Below are 21,478 nucleotides of genomic sequence, written 5' to 3' on the forward strand. Positions count from 1 at the left end.
TGCCACGTTTGAGTGAGAAGATTTACAAAAGCACACTTCAGTGTCACTTTACATGACGCTGAATTGCCACCAATGGACTTCTAATTGTCACATGTAAAATATAAAAATAAGAATTATTTTAAATTTAAGGACTATTATACAAGTATAAAATCTAGAAGAAAATCACATATTTCCTCATTTCTCTCTTCCTCAAAATCAATCGCCTGTTTCGTTCTGGTCAGCTCCGTTTACTTTCTCCCTCGTCTCATGCTTTTCATTTGTCACCTTATACCGAATACACAACCATATAAAGCCACAAACCCTCCTCAGGTTCTCCTTCAATTTTCCGAAGAAGCCATTGGCGGCGACAGCTTCGTTTTAGATGGATTTAGATTCATAACCTATCCCGGATTTTTTAGCACAGGAAACAAACCTACACCATGGATCGCAAGAACCCGAGGCGAAAGCCCAAGCTCGAGCGCCGCAACGCTCTTAAGTACTCCTCCTCCGAATACGACGCCGGATCGTCCCCCTCCGACGACACGCTCTACACGCGCTCCATGGAGTTCTACGACCGCACGAGTTTCCGAATCGAGGGCGTCGAAGGCGAGTTCGATCGAATTTGCCGCAGTTTGGGCCTCTCCGGCCCAGAGGACTTCGCTATTCCCGCTGCGGCGTGGGAGGCCATAAAGTTTCGCTACTCTTCGGATATTCTCCCGAGACTGAAGCTCGATAACCTCGATATTCCCGAGGAGGAGGAAGGTGAAGAAGAATTGAAGGTAAACGAGGATATAATAGTTAATTCAGTAGAGGAAGGTAAATTGAGTGAAAAACACGGAGATAGTAGTAGTGTTAGGGTTAGGGTTAGGGTTAGGGTTAGGGAGATAGATGAATCGAGCACTGGTATTAAGGGGACTCGGCCACCGATGCTGAAGCCGCCGCCGGGGGCGAGGGTTCAGGTGGTGGATGATAGCACGTGTTCCACGTGGGACCTTTTGAGGGACTTGGCTCCTCAAGGGGAAGAAGGGTTACCGTTGAACCGTTCCGAGAATGAGAGTGAAGTAGCGAGAGAAGTAGAGAGAGGAGCGGTGGAGAAGGAAGAAGGGGAAGTTGGTACTAGAGAGAGTCCGAAGAGGGAAGAGGAAGAGAATGTGGCTGGGCTTTCGGAGTCGTGTTCGTTTTCTACTTCCAACGAAGATGATTCTTCGAGTAGTACTACGGACCCTACGTCTAATAATATTTCTCCGCAAGGGAGAATCAAACGGATTATTACCGCCGAAAGCTGGCAGAAGGGTGAGTTTCTCGGGGGTGGCTCGTTTGGCTCTGTTTATGAAGGGATTTCCGAGTAAGTACAATGCCGTTCAACCTTTACTTTTCATTTCTCCCTTCCCCTTCATTACCATTCTCGTCTTTTATTTTTTTTTTTTATGATATTATATTATTATTTGGGGTTGGGACCTTCGAGTTCATACACAACTAGAGTAATTGGTAAAAATATCATAGGAAAAAAGTTATATAAATATTTCCAAAAATATTTATGGTCACAGATTTTATTCATGAAAAAATTTCTCCCTACCAAACGTTTCCTTGCACACTTGCATTATATAAACATTTAAATAATTATTTTTGTCTCTCCTTCAGCCATTATCTTTTATCAGGCATTAGAAAATTAGTCCTTCAAAATCAAAGGAAATTACAAATATTGGCCTATTTTAGCTTGGAGGGTGTTGCTTCTTCCCCCTTCCTACATCCCTTTCCCCTTTTTAACTGTGGTTCTTTGCTGTAATGTTTTTCCTTTAGTGGTAGTAGGTAGGTGTTTAAAAACCACTGAAGATCTAAACATTAGATTAGATGAAAATTAGGAAATTTCCAATTTTGAATGAGAGCAGGATAGGATTGGAGATGGGGTTAATGCTTTGGTAGTTTAGGAGTTTATGATTGGGATGGTTAGTTATTGCTTGGTGGGTTTGGACGTGAAAATAAAATAGGTAAGGCTTTGTTGTTGTTATGGCTTTCAGTGTATCGGGTCAAGATTTTCTGTCTAGTGAAAGAGGACGGAAGAAAATCAAGAAATGCACTTGTTTCTACATTACTAACATTTATTCTCTCAAATATTTCAAAATAAAGAGTAGCTAATGGTTTATAGTGAGTAGAATAAGTAAAGAGCAAAACTTGGCTGCTCTATAGATACTTTTTGTTGTTTTTGTTCCAATGATAACACGTGTACTGATGATTACAAGAATTATATTTTTATTAATGAACTGTTACACTTGTGCTTTCATTGAAAAACAAGGCAAAAGTACACCCTATAACAGCACCTAAATTTTGTCCATAGGCTATGGAATGAGCTCGTTGAATCTGACAGATTGATGTCTGTTGAACTAACTGACTCAAACTGTCAGTTTGTGTCCTGAAACAAAACCTTTTTTTGGGTGGGGGGGTTGGAAAATATTTTGCTTTGCATCAGATAATGCTGTCAAATATTTCATTTTCCCTTTTTCTTTTAGAAAACTCTACTTTTTGGCCAGAATAGAAGCGCAAGGGCTTCTGAACTCTCCAAATTCCAGTGCTTTCCTTTTATGGAGGACAGGCTAAAATGTATTATTTCCATCTCATCTAACGTGTCAGCCATGTTTATAAACTTCCAGACTTTTTTGAGGGCAATGGTTGGGGATGCATTAGTAAGATTAAATAGTACACTTTCCAAAAAAAATAAAAATTCTACTTAAAAAAACCTTTCTTTTAAACCTATCATATTTTTTTCTGCCAAGGTGTCCTGCTATTGGGTGGTTTAAATAAACTTTGCTATTAGTCTTTTACTGATAAGCGATGATGGTAATTTCTGAAATTCAATTATGGAAGTGTTCATCCCAATAAAAAATGAATTTGAGCTTCATTAGGTTGTTCATTTGGCCACTGTGTGAAATTCATGCAGTGATACAGATGGCTTCTAGTTGAATAAAGTAATAAACAATTTGAACATATTTAAAATTCTATTTAAAGAGAATTGTAGAAAAATTTAATGAGGCGAGTGAGCTAGGTTTTGCAGGGGCTAGGATATTGTAATTGCTGTTTAATGCCAGATTTTTGTCAAATCCAAAAACGTCTCAAAAGACTATTTCTAATTTAGCATCTTCCTTTCAAATTGCCCCTTTTTGGATTTTTTCTGTATAAACTCGGAAGCCAAGCTTTACAACGATTTGGCATCTGTTTTATGTTATGCAAGTTATAAATACTAACATGTTACTTTCCGAATCACTGTAGTGATGGATTCTTTTTTGCTGTAAAAGAAGTTTCACTGCTTGATCAAGGGACTCAGGGAAAGCAGAGTGTATATCAACTGGAGCAGGTGATGGACTTACACTTTTTTTAATATGTTTCCAATAATGGAATTCTTCAATGAAAAATAAAAAAGTTTTTTTTTCTTAAACATAAATATTATGCTATCTTGTGCAATACCTCAGATCATTTGAGAGGTTACTGTTCTTCATGTTTCTCCCATTATGTTTATTCTCTCACATTTGTCTTTCTCTTCTCTCTCAGGAAATAGCACTTTTGAGTCAATTTGAGCATGAAAATATTGTTCAATACTATGGCACAGAAATGGTACTTGTTCTGATTTCTTTTTCTTTATGTTCATTTTGATATTTTCATGTTGTTCACCGTTGTTGAGTCTATGTTGTTTTGTCTTGTTTTCTTCTTTTATATTCAATTTGATATTTTCTTCTTGTTTACTATGAGTTATTGAATCTATTTGGAAGTTTCCATTACAGATTTGAAAGTTGCCTATCACATTTCAAAGACTCAAACTTTTTACAATGTTTACAATATAAGTGGAATGTTTGTAGTTAAGAGTCAGGGCATGATGTCATGATAGGCCATGAAATAAAGTCTAATGATTGTATGATAAAGGATCCACATGACTGTGATAACTAACAACGTAAAAGTTCAGATATATGGTACTGTACTATTTTGGAATATATTAGTCTCACAAGTCATTGTTATCATTTTAAACATTTTCATCATCTTTTTTTTTTTTGGGGGGGGGTTGTCTATACTTTTACATCAGAGTAAGTTCATTATTCAAAATGAGATTTGTACTTTACACTTTGCTCAATGTTTATGCAGGATCAATCAAAGTTGTATATCTTTCTTGAGCTTGTAACGAAAGGTTCCCTTAGAAGCCTCTATCAGAAGTATACTCTTCGAGATTCCCAAGTATCTTCCTATACGAGACAGATTCTGCATGGTTTGAAGTATCTTCATGACCGAAATGTGGTTCACAGGTGACTCCAAATTTTATTTTATTTTTCAATCCTGTTTCATTTTCCTTTATGTATTTAGGACTTCTGCTTTTCCGTGGTAATCCTGGTCTTGAATCTTATGGTATGGTTCAGTACTTCAGTCTTTTAGAACAATGCTGACAACAGTTCTATGGTTCTTGCTTTCCTTGCTTCAGAGGAACTTTCACTTTTGCATACTGTCTCATAATTGCAATAATTCTTTGTAAATAACTTGTGGTATTTATTTTATTTTCTTGTTATTTGGCCACATTCTTTTTCTTTTTTGGATAAATGTTGCTTCATTTTCATTGTTTGAAATGCATTTTATTTATTTGGCCAAATAAGAGAGTTGAGGAGTGAGGTGAACAGAGGAATCCAAGGGGAGAAAAAGATATCCAATTATTGTCATTGTTATTTTTTTCATGCCGTAAACCACTACCTTTCAATACTAAAAGTCTAGTATTTGTGGATATGGTGTATTAGTTTCTTCCAGCTGTGAGTTAATTTGAGTTTCAAATTCAAATGATTAAAACGGAAAATCAAGTTACTAAGGTCAGGTTGAATGGTTACATGTGGGAACTTCCAGTTTTGGATATTTTAATGAGAAGAGTTTTTTCTTTGGGTTAAAGCTCGTGATTCATTTCACTTCTTATTTTCTGCATTCCTGTATCAGTTATGTAATTGGGATGAAGTAATCATTGTAAATATATTCTAATTATATTTCTCCAATTTAAGGGATATTAAATGTGCAAATATATTGGTGGATGCAAGTGGATCTGTCAAGCTTGCAGATTTTGGATTGGCAAAGGTATTCACTCTCTTTCATTTATGTTTCTCGATCTAGGATTTATTTTATTTCTTGAATATTTTGATATCAGTTATAGATGTCTAAATAATGTTAAATTGCTAATGATTTCGATTTTCTGATATCACTTTATGAATTGTTTTTCAGGCAACCAAATTGAATGATGTTAAATCAATGAAGGGGACAGCATTCTGGATGGCGCCTGAGGTTTGCCCTCAATCTTTTACTTTGGAGCAGAAATACTGCATAATGGTTCTTCTTGCCAAATTTATTAATGGAGTGTGTACATGGTTCCAAACTTCAATATAATTTGCTTAACAGTAATTTGTTATTTTAATAGCTAGATGCATGACTCAAACATTAGTTTCTGCTCTTATTTGGCTGTGCACTGAACACTTATTAAATGAAATAATATTGTTACAGTTAAAATTGTATGCATTCAATATGCTACTGGTCTAAAAACCCTAGAACCTAAGGAAATTATTAGAACTTGATGAAAATGAACTTACATAACAACTTTACATCATGTATTCATGTTACATTTTGTTAATGGGGATATTAGAGAATATGGAGATTTGAATTTTTACCTTTTTCTTTTGCTTTGTCCCATGTATTTTCCGTATGTCTTGATCAATGAAATGAACAGCTGAATATAATTATTGATAGTGATGAAGTGATTATACATATCATGTTTCAAGAATTCATTGCCTTCTCATATATAGAAAGAAGCATCCCTTTGCTTTTGATTTATTTATAGCATCGCTATTGGTTCTTAATAAGAATCTGGAATATGCAGGTTGTAAAAGGAAAGAACAAGGGTTATGGCCTTCCAGCTGATATTTGGAGTCTGGGATGCACTGTACTGGAGATGTTAACAGGCCAACTTCCGTACTGTGATTTGGAATCTGTACGTGTCATATTATTGCTATTTAACTCCCATTACACATTGGCACTTCGTAGTGAGGGTGATCGTGTAGCACATGCTTTTGTTTTTTCTGTCTCAAGCAAGGGCTCTTCAGTTCTCACAATTTAAATTCTGGTTTTAATTCCACAAACCATTTTTTTTTCTGTTTCATGTGTTTGCCTTCTCAATTTTTTTTGCTTTTGCTGCTTAAAAATTATTAAACAATTCAGGCTACCACTTATGATCCAAATTATCAATGTTTCCACCATTTATTTGTAAATTAACTTGTGGATTTTGTTGATATTCTGTGTCCCGTGTTTTGTATTGGGTAAAAATGTTGGTTGATGATTCTTATATAATTAACTGTGAAAATTGCATTACTGCTGGTTTTGACTGTTGAGTTTTAATTAATCTGTTCGAACAACAGATGCAGGCATTATATAGAATTGGAAAAGGTGAGCGACCTCGTATTCCTGATTCTCTTTCGAGAGATGCACAAGATTTTATCCTGCAGTGCCTTCAAGTTAGTCCAAATGATCGTGCCACTGCTGCTCAACTTTTAAACCATTCATTTGTCCAAAGGCCACTTTCTCAGTCCTCTGGTTCTTCATTTCCTCATATTCACGGCCGGAAGGGTTAAACTGTCATCTTCAACTATGAAACATTAGGGAGGTAAATGCATACTATCTCATTTTGCAACGTTTTATGTGTTTATCATGGCACCTGAATTTTTATATAAAAAAAAACTGTTTCCATTGTTGTCCTTGTCTATCCTTCTAAAAAATTTCATTCAAAACTCTTGAGTCATAACACGGTTTTGGTCAGACACAAAATGCCTAAGGTCCATGACAGTTTTGATTTTCAGATGCACGTAGAATTCCTATAGTTAAAGTTGGTCAGGTGTGAGTGCGGTTTTATTCTTATTTGGGACTTTTCATGCAAGCATAACTGAAAATAAGAAAAGGAAGAAAACAGAAAATGTTTCTAACCTGTGGTAGTGTGGTGCAATTCTGAAATGACAAACTATATTGTTGCATCCTTTGCGCAAATCATTGTAGCATAGGTTGAATTTATCTCTTTGAGTAGCTTACTTGATTCTTTTACTCTTTGATTACAGTTCTGTCTTTCATTGCATGTAACATTTCCAATGTTCAGTCTTGAAGTTGCTGGGGTTCATCTGGGTCCATTGCTGCAGAAATTGTTGATTTGCTCGTGTTGTAGTTTTTAGAGTTTGGTTGCTTGTAACTTATATCAAAATTTCAGCACGACTTTGGATCTAACACGTCATATGGCACTCCAAAGAACCAAGTTATCGACTAGGCAATATCCTATTGGAGAATTATGCTCAATACGTGTTATCTAATTACTCTGATGATTTGTTCGTTGTAGCAAAGGTGAAGTATCAACGTCCAGCTGAAAAAGTTAACCCTGCCTTCTTCCCCTCAAATCAGGTGACCGGCGAAAAACCCATAGGGTTTAACTCTGGGAGCAATAGTAGCAAGAATTAGAGACTATTCTATTTGTACATATTATTTATTTTTTATTATTAGTTGGCATTGTTTGTGTACATCTGTATTTCGTAGTTTTCTTTTTTATTATTTTTGTCTAATTCGTGTGTAATGTTTCCCACTTTTTGTATGTCCTCTCTGAAAATTTGGTCTTTGGTCGAATGCGATTGGGTGAGTAAATGGTTTAGTTAATAAATTTATAGGTACACTTGGACAAAAGAAAAACTGTAAACACACCAATAAACACTGGAATGTCTCTCTTTAAACATGTCGTTTTTCGTTCTGGTGAAATTCCTTATCTATCTCACTCTACTTGTGTGTTTGGAAATATGTTTGAACCACGATAAATGGAGGTTTTTCAAATTCAAATGTACAAGCGGAGAAAAAACTCTAAGGATGGATTAGCGTTTAATTGAAATGAACTTGTTTTCAAACACACTATGTTCAACTTGTTTTTATTTTTTTTGTTGTAAAATTAAATATACCTCCCTCAGGGTTTTGTCACTATTTATCCTTTCCCTTTTTATAAATTATATATACCCATTCAAATATTAATGTGTTTTTATATTTAGATAGTAAGGATTTGATTTAGATAAAAAAATATTTATATTTACATATTTTTAGCAGTTTTTTCTTGATATTTTTTTGGGGTACACGAGTAAAGAAAAGAAAAGGAGAATTCTCTTTTTTTTTGCTTCCTGCACCTCCAAAAAATTTTAAATAGACAAAAAAATCCCCTATAGAACCCTACCTCTCCCAAGAGAACCCAAGCAAACCCTAGTCGTCAATCGTGCCCCACCTGCCATGTCACCCAACACCAGATTGAAGCTCTTGCAAGAGAAAGAGGATGAGGAAAAATAAGGTGCTCTCATGAGTGGTCCTTTCATCCACTGACCCCACCTTTCCTATCTGTGTGTGGAGTCTTGGTCGTAAGTTTTGTCAAATCCTTCCTCGAGCGACGGGAGTGCCCTTGCGGGCTTGAGGCTTCCCAATCTCGCATGGTGCTTCCTGCGATAATAGACCGTGAACCACCTTGTCTTTCAACCCAAAAAAGAGCCTTTGCTTCTTCTCCATTTTTAGGTGAGTGAAGGAGTGAGTGTTAGCGTGAGGTTTTGGGAAGACAAAAAGGGAAATGCCTTTTGGGGTGCTGAGGTATCCACTTCTAGAATATCTATTCCAAAGTATGATTTTTATATTTCCGAATAAGTATTTTGGGATACCTATATAGTTTCATAATGACTATTTTAAAATAAGGATAAGTAATTTGTAAACCTATTTTCAGAATACCTATTTTAGAGTATGAAAATCATATTCTAGAATAACTATTTTAGAATATGATACTTTTCGAAAATAATTATTCCGTAATATGGGGTTCCTAGGTGAGGGGTATTTCTGTTTGCTGGAGTTTTTTTGGAGGTGTAGGAAGCAAAACAGGGGGGAGGAATTAAAAACCAAAGAAAAGGCAACTAAACATGAGGAAATTAAAGGTAGGAAGAATTTTATGGGTTGGGAGAGGCCCAAGAGATAAACTCGGACTCCTGAAGCATTGTTCTTTATCAAAGGGCAATGCATTTTGCCTTTTTGTAAAACGATACCTGATTCATATAAGCTCAGTCCAAAAGTTTTTTTTTTAATTTGTTTTTTCAAAAATATGTGTTACAAATTAATCATCCAAGCAATAATCGAATTTGTGACTTTTAAGTTATTAGCACTATACTCTAACCAACTAAACTAATAGGTTAATTATGTTATAAAATAAATAATGTTACTATACATAACACTAAACTTTCTAATATATATTTAATGCACATGAAATTTAAATAATGAATTTTGTGACAATTAATTTCGATATAACTCATACGAATTATTTAATCCATATATTTTTTTATAAATAAAAAAATATTTACTATTAAAAAATTTAATATATTAATAAATTAAAAAAAAACATATTTTTGAAATTTTTTTATAAAAAAACACTTACAAATTACGTGATCCATATTATATTAAATATATATTAAGAAGTTTAGTGTTATGTATAACAACATTATTTATTAACTCAATTGATTAGAACGTGGTGTTAATAACTTGAAGGTCACATGTTTGATTCTTGCTTGAACCGTTATCTCATACAGATCAACTGATCCGTGGGTAGGTTTACAGATCAGTTGATCCATATCCTTTTACGAAAGAGTAAAATGAGAAATTTGTGAAATTACTAGGTATACCAGCAATTTCGTTGAAACGTAGCAATACCCTTTATCAAAAGGTCTCCACAAAAGTACTCTTATTACAGGAAGGGGTACAAATGTACGTCTCTAGGATGTCTTGGGTCTTCTAAATAAGAATAACACACTTATGATAAGAATTTGACTTATTAATTAGCAAAATAGCATTAATTTAGAGTACTCAATTAGCTTCTTGTATGTCAAGTTCCACACTAATTACAAGCCTTTAAATATGGCCATAGTATCTGCATACGTGATAAGTGATTCTCATGTTGACCAAACCAGTTAAAAATGATATTATTGTTAAATATAGTTATTTTATTATAATTTGTATTGAATACTAATCATGGTTGGTACATGCGATAATGATTTATGCTCCTTAGTCAAGTGGTTCAATGCTCAAATCATGATTAATTTTTTAGTATGAAATAAATCGTGTTGCAGGAATATTCACCTTTTATTTTCTCACAATCTCTAATGAAGATTACTCATAATTTTTTATGGGGTTACTTCATATAATATTATAGTTTGAAAAAAAAAAGTATTGAAAAAACAATTATAATTTGTATAGTTAATGATCTTTTTAAAAAATGCATTATTTTAAAAGATAAAAAGATATTGTGGAACAAACATAATAAATTATAATAATCAATTCTTTCCTACTTTGCATAAATACCGAACTTGGGAGGAAAGGAAGAAAATGTTAAAGAAAGGAAAATGCTTAAATACACGAAACTAAAGACATGAAAAGGAAACGTAGTATCTATCCTTTTTTGTTTTGTTTACCGTTAAAAGGAAACTATTTCTGCTTGTATATTTAAAAATAAAAAGAATTTAACTTAAATATATTCTTAGGGTAAAGAATTTTTACATTTTCATGTAATTACAAATTATTATATTTGATAAATTTATTAATTTTTAAAATAATTATATTAAATTTCCTGTCAATTATTTTTTTAGAAGAAAATTCCTCTCAATTATTAGTTAATACTTTAATACTTAATAGTGTAAATATTACTTTACATATAACAGTTAAACTAGAAAAAAACACATGAATGGGCTTTTGAGGAAAGGTAAATGGGCCGATTACGGTATAGCAACTGTTAGGGATTTTCTTTCTTCACCAAGCATATTTTTTCATACATACAGTAGTGAGAGAGAAAAATTAAAAATATCCTTACGTATAGCCCATAGGTCTTGAATTTGTGATTTTTGTGTTACTAGTACGACGCTCTAACCAACTGAGTCAATAATCCAATTATGTTAAAAAAATCAATGTCGTTATATATAACACTAAATTTTTTAATGTATTTTTAATATACATATAAGTTTATATAATTAATTTTGATCTAATAATGTATTTTTTACATATATAATTTTTTATTAAACTTATGATTTTTATTTAAAATCTATATATGTAAAAAATAAATTATTAGATAAAGATTAATTATTACAAAATTTATTACATAAATTTATATGTGTATTAAATGTATTCTAGAAATTTTAGTGTTATATATATCGACATTAATTGTTTTTAACATAATTGACCTCTTAGTTTAATTGGTTAAAACATCATGCTAATAACACAAAGATCACATATTCGAGACTTGTATGGACCATTAATTTTAAATTATTTGGGACTTACATATTGGCCATATTGGAATTAAAAAAAATGAATGGTGTATTAGAAAAACTCAGGGTGTAGGAAGCAAATCCCCAACTGTTAACCAGGCTCATGAGCCCGCAATAACGCAACGCTTCTATTTTCATTTTAAATATGGTTATTTATAAAACGTGAAGAAGTGAGAAGAAAGAAAAGCTGCATTGGGTAGGTTAGGCGTTGCAGAACCGAAACACGTCACCTCTGCCAGCCATTTTTTCTTTTTTTCTTTTTTCGGATTATAGAGAACGTGAGCGCGAAGATCGGATACTCGCACCGATTTCCTTCATTATCACAGTTTCAACCGAACGAACGACTCCTCTCCAACCATTTCTCGCAGAATTCCAGTTCCAGGTATTCCTCTCTTCGCGAGGGTTTTCTCACTCTCCATTGATGCCTCTCGTTTCATGTTTTCCTTCTTTTTTTTTCCATTATTTTCTGTGCAATCCTGGCAATGTTTCTAAATCTGCACGTGCTTTTAGAAAAAAAAAATTCGTTTAATATGTGCCTATGGTCTCGATTTACGAATTTCACCGCCTAATTGCGTTTGCGCACGCTCCTTAGATTAGAATGGATTTGCGATCCTGAATTCCGCGAGCGTGTCAAGATATTTAACCGTTTTTGTTTTTTTATAACTTCGTCTCTGATTCTCACTCTGCATTTTCTAACTGTGACATAAGTGTGTGCTTGCGTGTTATAATCGAGAATTTCGCGCTTAGATGTATTTTGAAAACTTCATGCTGTACTTCTAAGCGAATCAAATATAATATGAACAATTCCAATTGTTTGGAATTTGGATCGTTTCCTTTTATGGGAAGTGACTAATGCCATGTTCTGTAAATTGCCACTTGTCACTTGGTTGTTGTTATGACATATACGTGTTCTGTGCTTTGTTTCTTTCTAGAAGAAGGTGTTTTGACTTATGGACGTATAATGACTTTATTCTTTAATAGACACTGATGTTTGATATCATGTTGCCTTGATGATGTTGACGTGGCGTTAGAAAAGAATATGGATGCTCTGATTTTCCCATTCAATGTGGAAGTGGTGGATTACTTAATGCCTGAGCATCTGTTGGAAGTGTTTTTGTTTTTCATCAGTTGACCTCCTAAACTGAGGATTCCAGATATTATGATTTGCGAGCAAGGTTTTGTTTTTGTTGCTTTTCTTGATATTACGTGAATCATGGACAAATGCGGCCAATGCGGCTTAGTGGCCACATTGCGACTGCAGACACTTAAAAAACCATGATATTGGGGCCAAATCATGGTTGTGGACCGTTTTATAAGACCTTGTTGTTTATGAAAAAACGATGATACACTGGAAAAAATTTATGTTGATGTTGAGTAATTCTGTTTCACCTTTTTTTTTCATTTCTTATTTACTTTTTGGATGCTATCCTTAAAATCAGTGGACATTTGAATGCAGAACATGTGGCTTACTTTTTGTGGACTGTTTGCTATCTAGCACTACATAGAGAATGGATGAGTTTTTTTTTTTTTTTTAATGATTTTCTTGAATCTAGATCAGGAGAGACTTCAAAATCCAATCAAGATGTTGTTTGTTTCACGCCAAATGAGTTACTTTGTTGCAGCTCTTCTATTTAAGATGTTATTCACTATATAGGAATCAGGTATGACAGGACACAACTTATGGTATAAGTTGATGATACCGAATTCCCTTGACTATATTTTATTGGTGGTGTCTGGAAATAAAAAAAAAAATTGTCATCAAAGTTGTGCTTTTCTGAAATGTTGTAGTTGTTACAAGACTGCAAGGTAGATTCTTATGATAATTTAACCAAGCTCAACAACGAAACCTGTTGAGTTGAATACTTTTTTTTTCTTCAATTGTTTGTCATTTGATATGCTTTGGATTGAATGACATCCTTTTGTTATAACCTTGTTAGTTTCAGAAGACTCTTCTGTACTGGTTTATAATTGATTGTTTTAAAGACCATATTTAGCATTTTGTTGTCAAAACCATGCTTTTCTTGAGGTTATTGAATTCTTCAAATCCTTCCTTCTCTTCATATAGTTGATGCATTTAAAATTATTGTCCGCGTTTATTCATTGGAATGTGTGTGCAATTTCCAATTGAGTCAAGGTTATGAACAGTAACTACTAGTTCTATCATGAATTCTTTCGCCCGGTTTGGGTTTTCCTTTGGCCCTCGGGTGTTAGGGAAAGAAGTCATAAATGTTTGTTCTTGTGCAAGGGTTGAATTAGGCCAGGCAGCCCAACAAGAGCCTAGAACCTGTCCCATTTAGCACTTGGCATGTCTTGTTTAGCAAAAAGGCTAGGCCTAGACTTTTTACAACAACAACAAAGCCTTATCCCACTAGGTGAGGTCGGCTACATGGATTACACAATGCCATTCGGCACGGTTAAAAACCAAAGGTTCATAAATATTATTCATTTGGCATGGTTAAAAACCAAAGATTTGTAAATATTATTCATTCGGCTTAGGCTTTTTTAAAAACTTTTTTGTTTAATTGGTAACATTGCAGGCTTTTAAAAAGCCTATTAGGCTTGATGGGCTGGTCTGTTTATAAATATTACTTTAGGAGTATTACTTTTAATAAAAAAATTAATATTTGATGTATAATATCAGATCATTATTTTAACAACTATGGCACTATGCTTCTTACTTTAGTTGGTTTTAATGGATATGAAATGCAATATGTTTTGTGGTTTTAACTGTTTCTAATGCAATAGGCCCGTTAGCCTATAAGTCTATTAACTTGTTTAGCGATAGACACTTCAGCCTGTAACTTTATTGTTCTTTTCAGTGATAGGATCATTAACCTATAAGCTTATTGGCCTGTTTAAAGATAGTACCATCAGTGTATTTAAATGGGCCTTTAAACAGGTTAATAGGTTAGGCCAAACCTAAAAAAAGGTTTGTAACAATTTAATAGGCCAGGCTTTGTCCGAAATATTGTAAAGCAGGTTAAGCCAGACTTTGGCAAGGCCTAACTTGGTCTGGCGTATTTCTTCCACTATTTCTGTCACAAAAGAGATTTTCATTCTATCCTTTTCAAAAGGTAATTTGTCATAATTCATATCAGAACTGGTAATCCATTAGTCTGGTTTTTGTGACAATGGATCAACTTTCACAATTCTTGATTTGTGCTGATGGAGATTAATTTTCTTTCCTGGCATTAGAAAATAGTCATGAATGTGATTTTTTTTAAAATAATTTTTAGTTTATGTTTCATTTGTATATTTTCCAGTCACATAACTTTTCTGGACCCTTTTGGTTCATTAATTATCATCTAGTTAAGATTGATTGCCTGGTTGTGCATAGTCTGATACTGTAGTTAAGGATATCTTGAACAGTTTTCACAATTAAAATTGTAGTGCAGTCATAAGGAAACCCTAATCTTATGTGAATAAGCATTCGATACATTAAGTGTATTATTACTTGCTGAATTTAAATGTGACATCAAATAGTGCTCAACTGCTCAACTGTTGGAAGTAAAGGATTTTAAAATCATGATATAGAAAAGTCAGAAGTGTATCATAAAGTATGCAATGATTCTTATGGGCTGATTTACCTTATGGGCTGCATGACCTTTTTGATGAAAAAAAGTAGATTTTCTATCATCGTAGTTAAAATCAGGATTCAAATTGTAATATCCCTCTATTTTACAAATTTAATCCCACTTGGAGATTTAAAAACTAACATGCCCCACTGCCAGAAGGCTCCTCACTGTACGAAGGTATGGGGTAGGGTCATTTGCGCAACCTTACTGTTGCATATGTAAAGAGGTTGTTTTCAGATTTGAACCCATGACCAACAGTCATCAAGGCACAACTTTACCACTATGTCAGGGCTCGCCCTCCATTTAGCGATTCAAATTGTAGGTAAAATCCTTACTGAGGTAAATCCCGATTTAAATCCCAAAATCAGTAAAATCCATCAATTTTCTGATTTAGCCAGTGTCCCATTTGAACATTTGACCCACACCACTTTTTTCTGACATGGTTTGCTTTTTACCGGCTTGATTTCTTATTTATCTCTCATGACTGACCTAACATCACGCGCACGCATTTTTCAATTTGGTGAACCCTAATCACCGTAATAAGCTGATTCTACTCCATTCTGCGTTCTTCCTCTGTTTGCTGAGTTGTTGCTGTTCTTGGTCTGTCTTCCTCTGACATGTTTGCTAGATTAGACATCTAGATTCTAGGATTAGAGTATTTCTATTTGCTTTGTGTTTAAGTTTGATGCATTGTAATGCTTTGTTGTGTTCTTGACTACTTGTGTTTTGGAAGTGTTTGTTAAGTTTCTTTCAACTTTGTGAGTTATGAATATGATGCATGAGATCTATGGAATATGGATTATGAATTTTGTAAAATCCTACGAGTTGATTTCCGATTCCTGTTTTAAGGTAAAATTCCAATTTTAACTACCTTGTTTTCTGTCATTCCTCTTCTAAAGGATGATGGATGTAGTTTTCTCTGTATAGATTTCTATGATTTTCGTTATAGTACTCTACAATAGGGTGCTTGTTTTATGTATCTCATATTGTTATGCATTTAGTGTATTTCAATGACAAAATGGAAACTTGGATGCATAAAATCAGGACATTAAAAGAAAAGAAGCATGTAATGACAGAACTGAGTGAAATTCAATGGGACATTAAAGTCACAGTGGTTTATCCTTGATGGAATTGAATATATTAGATCAAGACTAATGTCTGGCAGCGTGGATGCATAAATCAAAATGAGAAAGATTGAGTGAATTCATTCTTCTAGCTTTGTATTGTATGTTTCATTTCAGATTTCATTTCCATGGGATGTTCAGCTAATGTGTAATGGGAATGATATAGATGGATTGGTTTTACAAACCTTTATTTTGATTTTTATTTGTTGTCTTTTCTAATGATGGTACTTATTACTTATATATCTTTGCATGCTAGTGATGATACTTATTTTCCCTTTAATTTTTTGAGTCATGGATCCTGAATTTCTGGTTGCCTTGTTTATAATCCCCCCCCCCCCAAATTTTCTGTAATATGTTGTTTGGTGTTTTATCTTAGTTGTGTTATGTTGCATGTTTAAAAATGGTGAGGAGCTTATGCTAGAATTTCCCTGGGCTTTTATGCCCTTTATTAGTTTACGGATGAGTTATGATTAGTGCTAATTGTGTGGTGAGCAGGGATGGCATAATGTTGCGTTTCTGCTTATTGTTTAAACACATGCTTTAGTAATCTCGATCTAATACTACCATTTGTCCCATTTTTGTGGAGAATCATTATTATCTTTTTACATGTCTTTGTTGCTCAAGACCTTTATAGATGTAACTGCTAAAAATTACTACAAAGTCGTATAAGTGATATCATGTCAATTTAGACGCTTTATTTATTGTGTTTGGAATGATCATTTTAATTTATTGTGCTAGAATTTCTCTCCTTTTTAAAAAGATCTACCATGATGGTTGTCTTTCCTTGATCAGTTTCAGGTTCACTTTGTTGATGGCTAAAGTTGGTAAGTTGCGGAGCAAGGCTCAAGGTCAGAGGGCAACCCCGCATCTTTTATCGTGTGCAAGAAAAAATCTGAAAGATGTTAATGTAAGGAACAACTCTTCTAAAGCATCGGAGAAGAAAGATTGGGAAGATGCAACCTGCTCAGTCTGTATGGAGGTCCCCCACAATGCTATCCTTCTCCTTTGTTCATCTTATTACAAGGGTTGTCGCCCATACATGTGTGCTACTAGTCATCGCTATTCAAACTGTTTTGAACAATACAAAAAGGCATATACTAAAGCAACATCTGTTCAAAGTTTGCAGCCAGAAGCAAACAATTCCAATATTGATTTAAGCACAGGTGAATCTAAAGACAATACTGAAATTCCTGAGCTTCTTTGCCCCCTTTGTCGCCGGCAGGTGAAAGGTTGGACAGTGGTTGAAGCAGCACGGAAGTCTCTGAATGCCAAGAAAAGAAGTTGCATGCAAGATGATTGCTCTTTTGTGGGGAATTACAAGGAGCTTAGGAAACATGTTAGGTCTAAGCATCCATTTGCACGACCGCGAGAAGTGGACCCAATAAAAGAAGAAAAATGGAAGAGATTTGAGTGTGAAAGAGAACGAAGTGATGTGATTAGCACAATTTTATCTTCAACACCAGGGGCTATGGTACTTGGGGATTATGTGCTGGAGCCAAATGACCATGCTTTTTATAGTGATGAGTATGATTCTGATTCGGAATATCTAGAGGATGATTTCTTCTCGGTGAGGTCCATTGGTTTGGGGAGAACTGGCCACTTTTTGCCAAACATTAGGTATAATCAGGACCGTGCTGCTGATAATTTTGATGTTGATCATTTTGGTTTGCAGAGTGTTGCATCTACAGGTTCTGCTGCTGTCTCTGGACGAGGACTCCACAGGATATTGTTAGGAAGGTCTAGAAGACGACGGAGGCATAGGATAGCAAATGCAAGAAGGTAAATTATGAACTACAGAAATGTGGGGAAAGAGCTGTTCTTCTGCAAATAGTATGTCAGTGATCTTGGCATGGCTGGTTTTGTTGCTATGCCAGAGCATTTTATAATTTATTTGGCAGATTATAGCAGTTCATCTCATTTATAGATTGATATGGTACCACCGTGACTTTCCCTGTTTTTATAATTTTTTTAAATAGACTGTACAAAAGGAAATTTTAGAGTGCTCTGCCTCTGATTTCTAGGTCTAGGAGATTCAGTTCATTATGATTGTTAGATCCCATAGGTTGGACTAGTTATTATGCGGTCATGCAAAGTGGTGAAATTGAACACAGGTGATATTTAGGGAGAACGATAAGACGTCCCAAATAATTTCATTTTGAACTGATGCTTTATTCTTCCAATGTATGATTTACTTTCTGTACAGGTTGAATTACTTTATAATAAATCATACTACTACTATTTGATAGTGTTAGGAATACGGAATGTCCTGTATTCTGCATGCCCTTGGATCCACTATTGTTATTTGACTTTCCAGCAGGTGTTTAGAACCCTGTCAAATGTCGGCCTAGAGATTATTGTTTTTATTTTACCCAATTTAGGAGTATGTATATTGCTATCATCATGGATATGATCACTACCGAAAATGTGTAATCCTTGCCTCCTTGATGGGAACTCTGCTGATTAGTGATTACTGATTAGGACCCCGAGCGCCTTGGCTGCATGCTTGCGGCACCGTATATGACGCAGCTTGTCAAACGCTCTGAGCTTTTGTTGTAGTTTTCATTTTGGTCATTTATTTTGTAGTAATTCTTGCTTTGGTCCTTTATATTTTATAATTTCCATTTTGGTCCTTCAAGTTTGCTACATTGTCCAGATCATCTGTTTTACACCAATGCCGTTAGTGCTATAAAATTCAAAAAAAATTGAATTTACTAAAGTGATGTTATTTTTTCGTTAAATTTCAGATAATTATAAGCCCAGATGCTTCATCTTTGTAATCTCAAAACCCTAAAATCAATCTTAAACTTCCCCAAACCTGTAGCACAATCTTCTCTTCCCAAGAAACCCTGCTCTATCTATAAACCTCACATCCCAACCTAGTAGCATAACCCTTGGTTCCAAATCCTCGCATGCCTCCAAAGACTACTCTTTCTCCACACTAATACAACTTTTGCCCCCATTCTAATCGACCATTATTCTCCAGAAAAGGTTGACTCAAGACTGGGGATTGGTATTAGCTTTTAAATCCATTTAGTTTTTTGCAATTCTTTTTTTTATTATTTGTAGGAATTGAAGACAATATCAGAAGATTTACAACAACTCACGCATGTGTTCAATCAATTGACTTAGATCCTCTTGATTTGCAATTGGTGGTTGTCTTGCCTTTTTGTGCCTCCTGCATCCATTGTGCATATATTGTTGTGCAATGTAGAGTAGGGTTTGAACATTACATTTATATCTAATTAGGCATTGTGGGTTTGATGGGATGGGAGTGAGAAATGAGATCGAAAAACAAGCAAGCTAAAATTTGGACGGAACTATCTTATAAAAACTTAAGGGCTTACTATCATGTTGGTTCCTAAACATTTTTGAATTTTAGTTCTTAATTTAAATTTTGATCCCCAAAGTCCTCCTAACATTTTTTTTGTTATGACTTTTAGTCTTTACTATTAAGTACTAACGTTAACTGATGACATAATATCAACATTGTTAGTCAAGTGATTTGCATATCATTAAAGAGCCCAAAGTGATAGTCATTTTTTTGTTTGTATATTGTGATAAACGATTAAAAACATAATTTGAAAATAACATTATATGTTGAAATACAATTATTGCTTTTTTGGGTTCATAGTTATCACTATTTGAGGTCAACAACTTCCACTCTTATATTTGTATCTTCATCTCATATATACTATTACTTTGTAAAAATATTTTCTAACTTAAGTGTAGAAGTCTTCATATGTGCAAACCACCTATCATATTATGTTTTATTATTCTCTACCACCAGTTAAAGAACCACTAAATAAGTAGAGATTAAAATCTAATGAGTCACCTTAACAAGACAAATAACTTATTTACATACAAATTACAATTAAACTCTTAATTTAATCCCTAAATTTGATAAATGTTATCACTTTAGTCTTTGAATTTAACAAAAAAAAAATATTTTTTGAATATGTAACTAGTACCATACCTATGCCTTTGCACAAGTCACTCTTGCTTTCATACATGTTTAGTTAATCTCTCTATTAAGTCTTTTCTTTAACTTAACAAAGTATCTTACATGAGATATATCAATTGATTGTGTAACATACATGTGATACATCCATAAAATCAATCTTACATGTTTTTAGGGTCCATGTGTGAGTTCAATTTTTTAAAAAGTATTAACACTTAATCTTAATCAATTGGCTTATAACGAATAACTTGTCATTAATCTAAATCATCTCTCTGATTCACATGGAAAAATTAATCTTTCTACTTATCATTTATTTGTAACCTGTCATAATTTTTGTAGGACTATATGAAGGCTAAAAATGTCAATTTCCAGTTCACATGGAAAAGTTAATCTTTTAAAAAATTGAATACCATAAACAATCTGAATCATTCATGATTTTTCATTTAAATCCAACGGCATAAAATAGCGAACTCGTGGGTGAATCACCTAATTCCTAGATCCACCTTAGAAAGTTTCTCTCTCAAAGGTTCTATGACCTTCCGAATCTTTCGCTTAAGAATTTCCACGAACGACAATAATCATTTGATAAAATAACAGGGACGGATATAATGCAATCTGTCTTCCCATTACCCATTCAAGTCTACAATATGTACTTTTCCCCCACCTCTCTTTTAAACGTTATCAACCACTAAATAATCAACTTTGTTTATAAAAGTGAGACGCCAATATTTTTTTAAGCTAGCAAAGCAGACGTTGATAAATTGATCTTTAAAAAAAATGAAAAATTTAAATTTGGTGTATAAATGTAAAAAAACACAACAAATTAATCTTAAAGATAATTTAATTATAATTAATTTTATAATTTAATTTCAAATTAATCATAAAAATATAATTTATTGTTAAATTAATTATTAAAAATTTTATTTTAATAATAAAATGATTTCACAAATTTATCGATAAGACTTTTATCACATTTTTTATTAAAGGACTAAATTTATGTTTTTCATTTTTCATAAATTTGCATTACACTTTTAAAAACGAATTTAACACTTTTTCATGATCAATTTTAAGTTAACAAGAAATGCATGTGGAGAGACCAGCTTAAAAAACCAAATGAAACGTGTCGATTTTCAATATGAGAAATATCGAAGATGAAAAGGAAAAAAATCAACCCATCGGGGTACAAAAATATATTTGTTGCCCTACATAAGACCGCGATCATAATATCCTTTACCACTAGTTTTCTTTGCACGATAACTGTTTCAACATATTCTTCATTTTAATCTGCAAATAAATATAGCCCACGGTCAGAATCTCCTTTACCACTAGATTTCTTTGCAAGAAAACTATTTCAACGTGTTTTTCATTTTACTATACAAATAAATAAAGATAAAAGAAACGATGGTCACACTATCTTTTTATTAATACTTTACGTGTGATTGGCAAAAAATTGTTAGAAATTACAAATTTTAATATGTTTCGCTT

The 21,478-nt window shown here is 33.6% G+C and overlaps 2 protein-coding genes across 4 annotated transcripts; both read left to right on the forward strand.

The window, feature by feature from the left end:
• Nucleotides 1–156: 156 nt before the first annotated feature.
• Nucleotides 157–7,747, forward strand: LOC114415372 (mitogen-activated protein kinase kinase kinase 1-like). Of its 2 annotated transcripts, none has more exons than XM_028380022.1 (9): nt 157–1,324; nt 3,244–3,328; nt 3,523–3,585; nt 4,108–4,265; nt 4,998–5,070; nt 5,215–5,274; nt 5,864–5,974; nt 6,399–6,643; nt 7,089–7,747. In XM_028380022.1, exons 1-8 carry the CDS (start codon nt 420–422, stop codon nt 6,609–6,611), a joined length of 1,668 nt encoding a protein of 555 aa, XP_028235823.1. In that variant the 5' UTR covers nt 157–419; the 3' UTR covers nt 6,612–6,643; nt 7,089–7,747. The 2 variants fall into 2 exon arrangements, with proteins under 2 accessions (XP_028235823.1, XP_028235824.1); XM_028380023.1 differs by having other exon boundaries at nt 7,127–7,747.
• Nucleotides 7,748–11,516: 3,769 nt separating this feature from the next.
• Nucleotides 11,517–18,273, forward strand: LOC114415373. Of its 2 annotated transcripts, XM_028380025.1 has the most exons (3): nt 11,517–11,718; nt 12,890–12,997; nt 16,828–18,273. In XM_028380025.1, exon 3 carries the CDS (start codon nt 16,847–16,849, stop codon nt 17,816–17,818), a length of 972 nt encoding a protein of 323 aa, XP_028235826.1. In that variant the 5' UTR covers nt 11,517–11,718; nt 12,890–12,997; nt 16,828–16,846; the 3' UTR covers nt 17,819–18,273. The 2 variants fall into 2 exon arrangements, with proteins under 2 accessions (XP_028235826.1, XP_028235825.1); XM_028380024.1 differs by lacking the exon at nt 12,890–12,997.
• Nucleotides 18,274–21,478: the final 3,205 nt, after the last annotated feature.

This window comes from Glycine soja, chromosome 6 (assembly GCF_004193775.1).
Source record: "Glycine soja cultivar W05 chromosome 6, ASM419377v2, whole genome shotgun sequence".
Taxonomy (NCBI): Eukaryota; Viridiplantae; Streptophyta; class Magnoliopsida; order Fabales; family Fabaceae; genus Glycine; species Glycine soja.

What these genes read in the sequence shown, in the direction of transcription:
- LOC114415373 (XM_028380025.1), top strand. Translation starts at nt 16,847, where the DNA reads ATGGCTAAAGTTGGTAAGTTGCGGAGCAAGGCTCAAGGTCAGAGGGCA.
- LOC114415372 (XM_028380022.1), top strand. Translation starts at nt 420, where the DNA reads ATGGATCGCAAGAACCCGAGGCGAAAGCCCAAGCTCGAGCGCCGCAAC. An exon ending in GTTTATGAAGGGATTTCCGA is followed by an intron (nt 1,325 to 3,243) that starts GTAAGTACAATG and finishes GAATCACTGTAG; the next exon opens with TGATGGATTCTTTTTTGCTG. An exon ending in CAGATTTTGGATTGGCAAAG is followed by an intron (nt 5,071 to 5,214) that starts GTATTCACTCTC and finishes ATTGTTTTTCAG; the next exon opens with GCAACCAAATTGAATGATGT.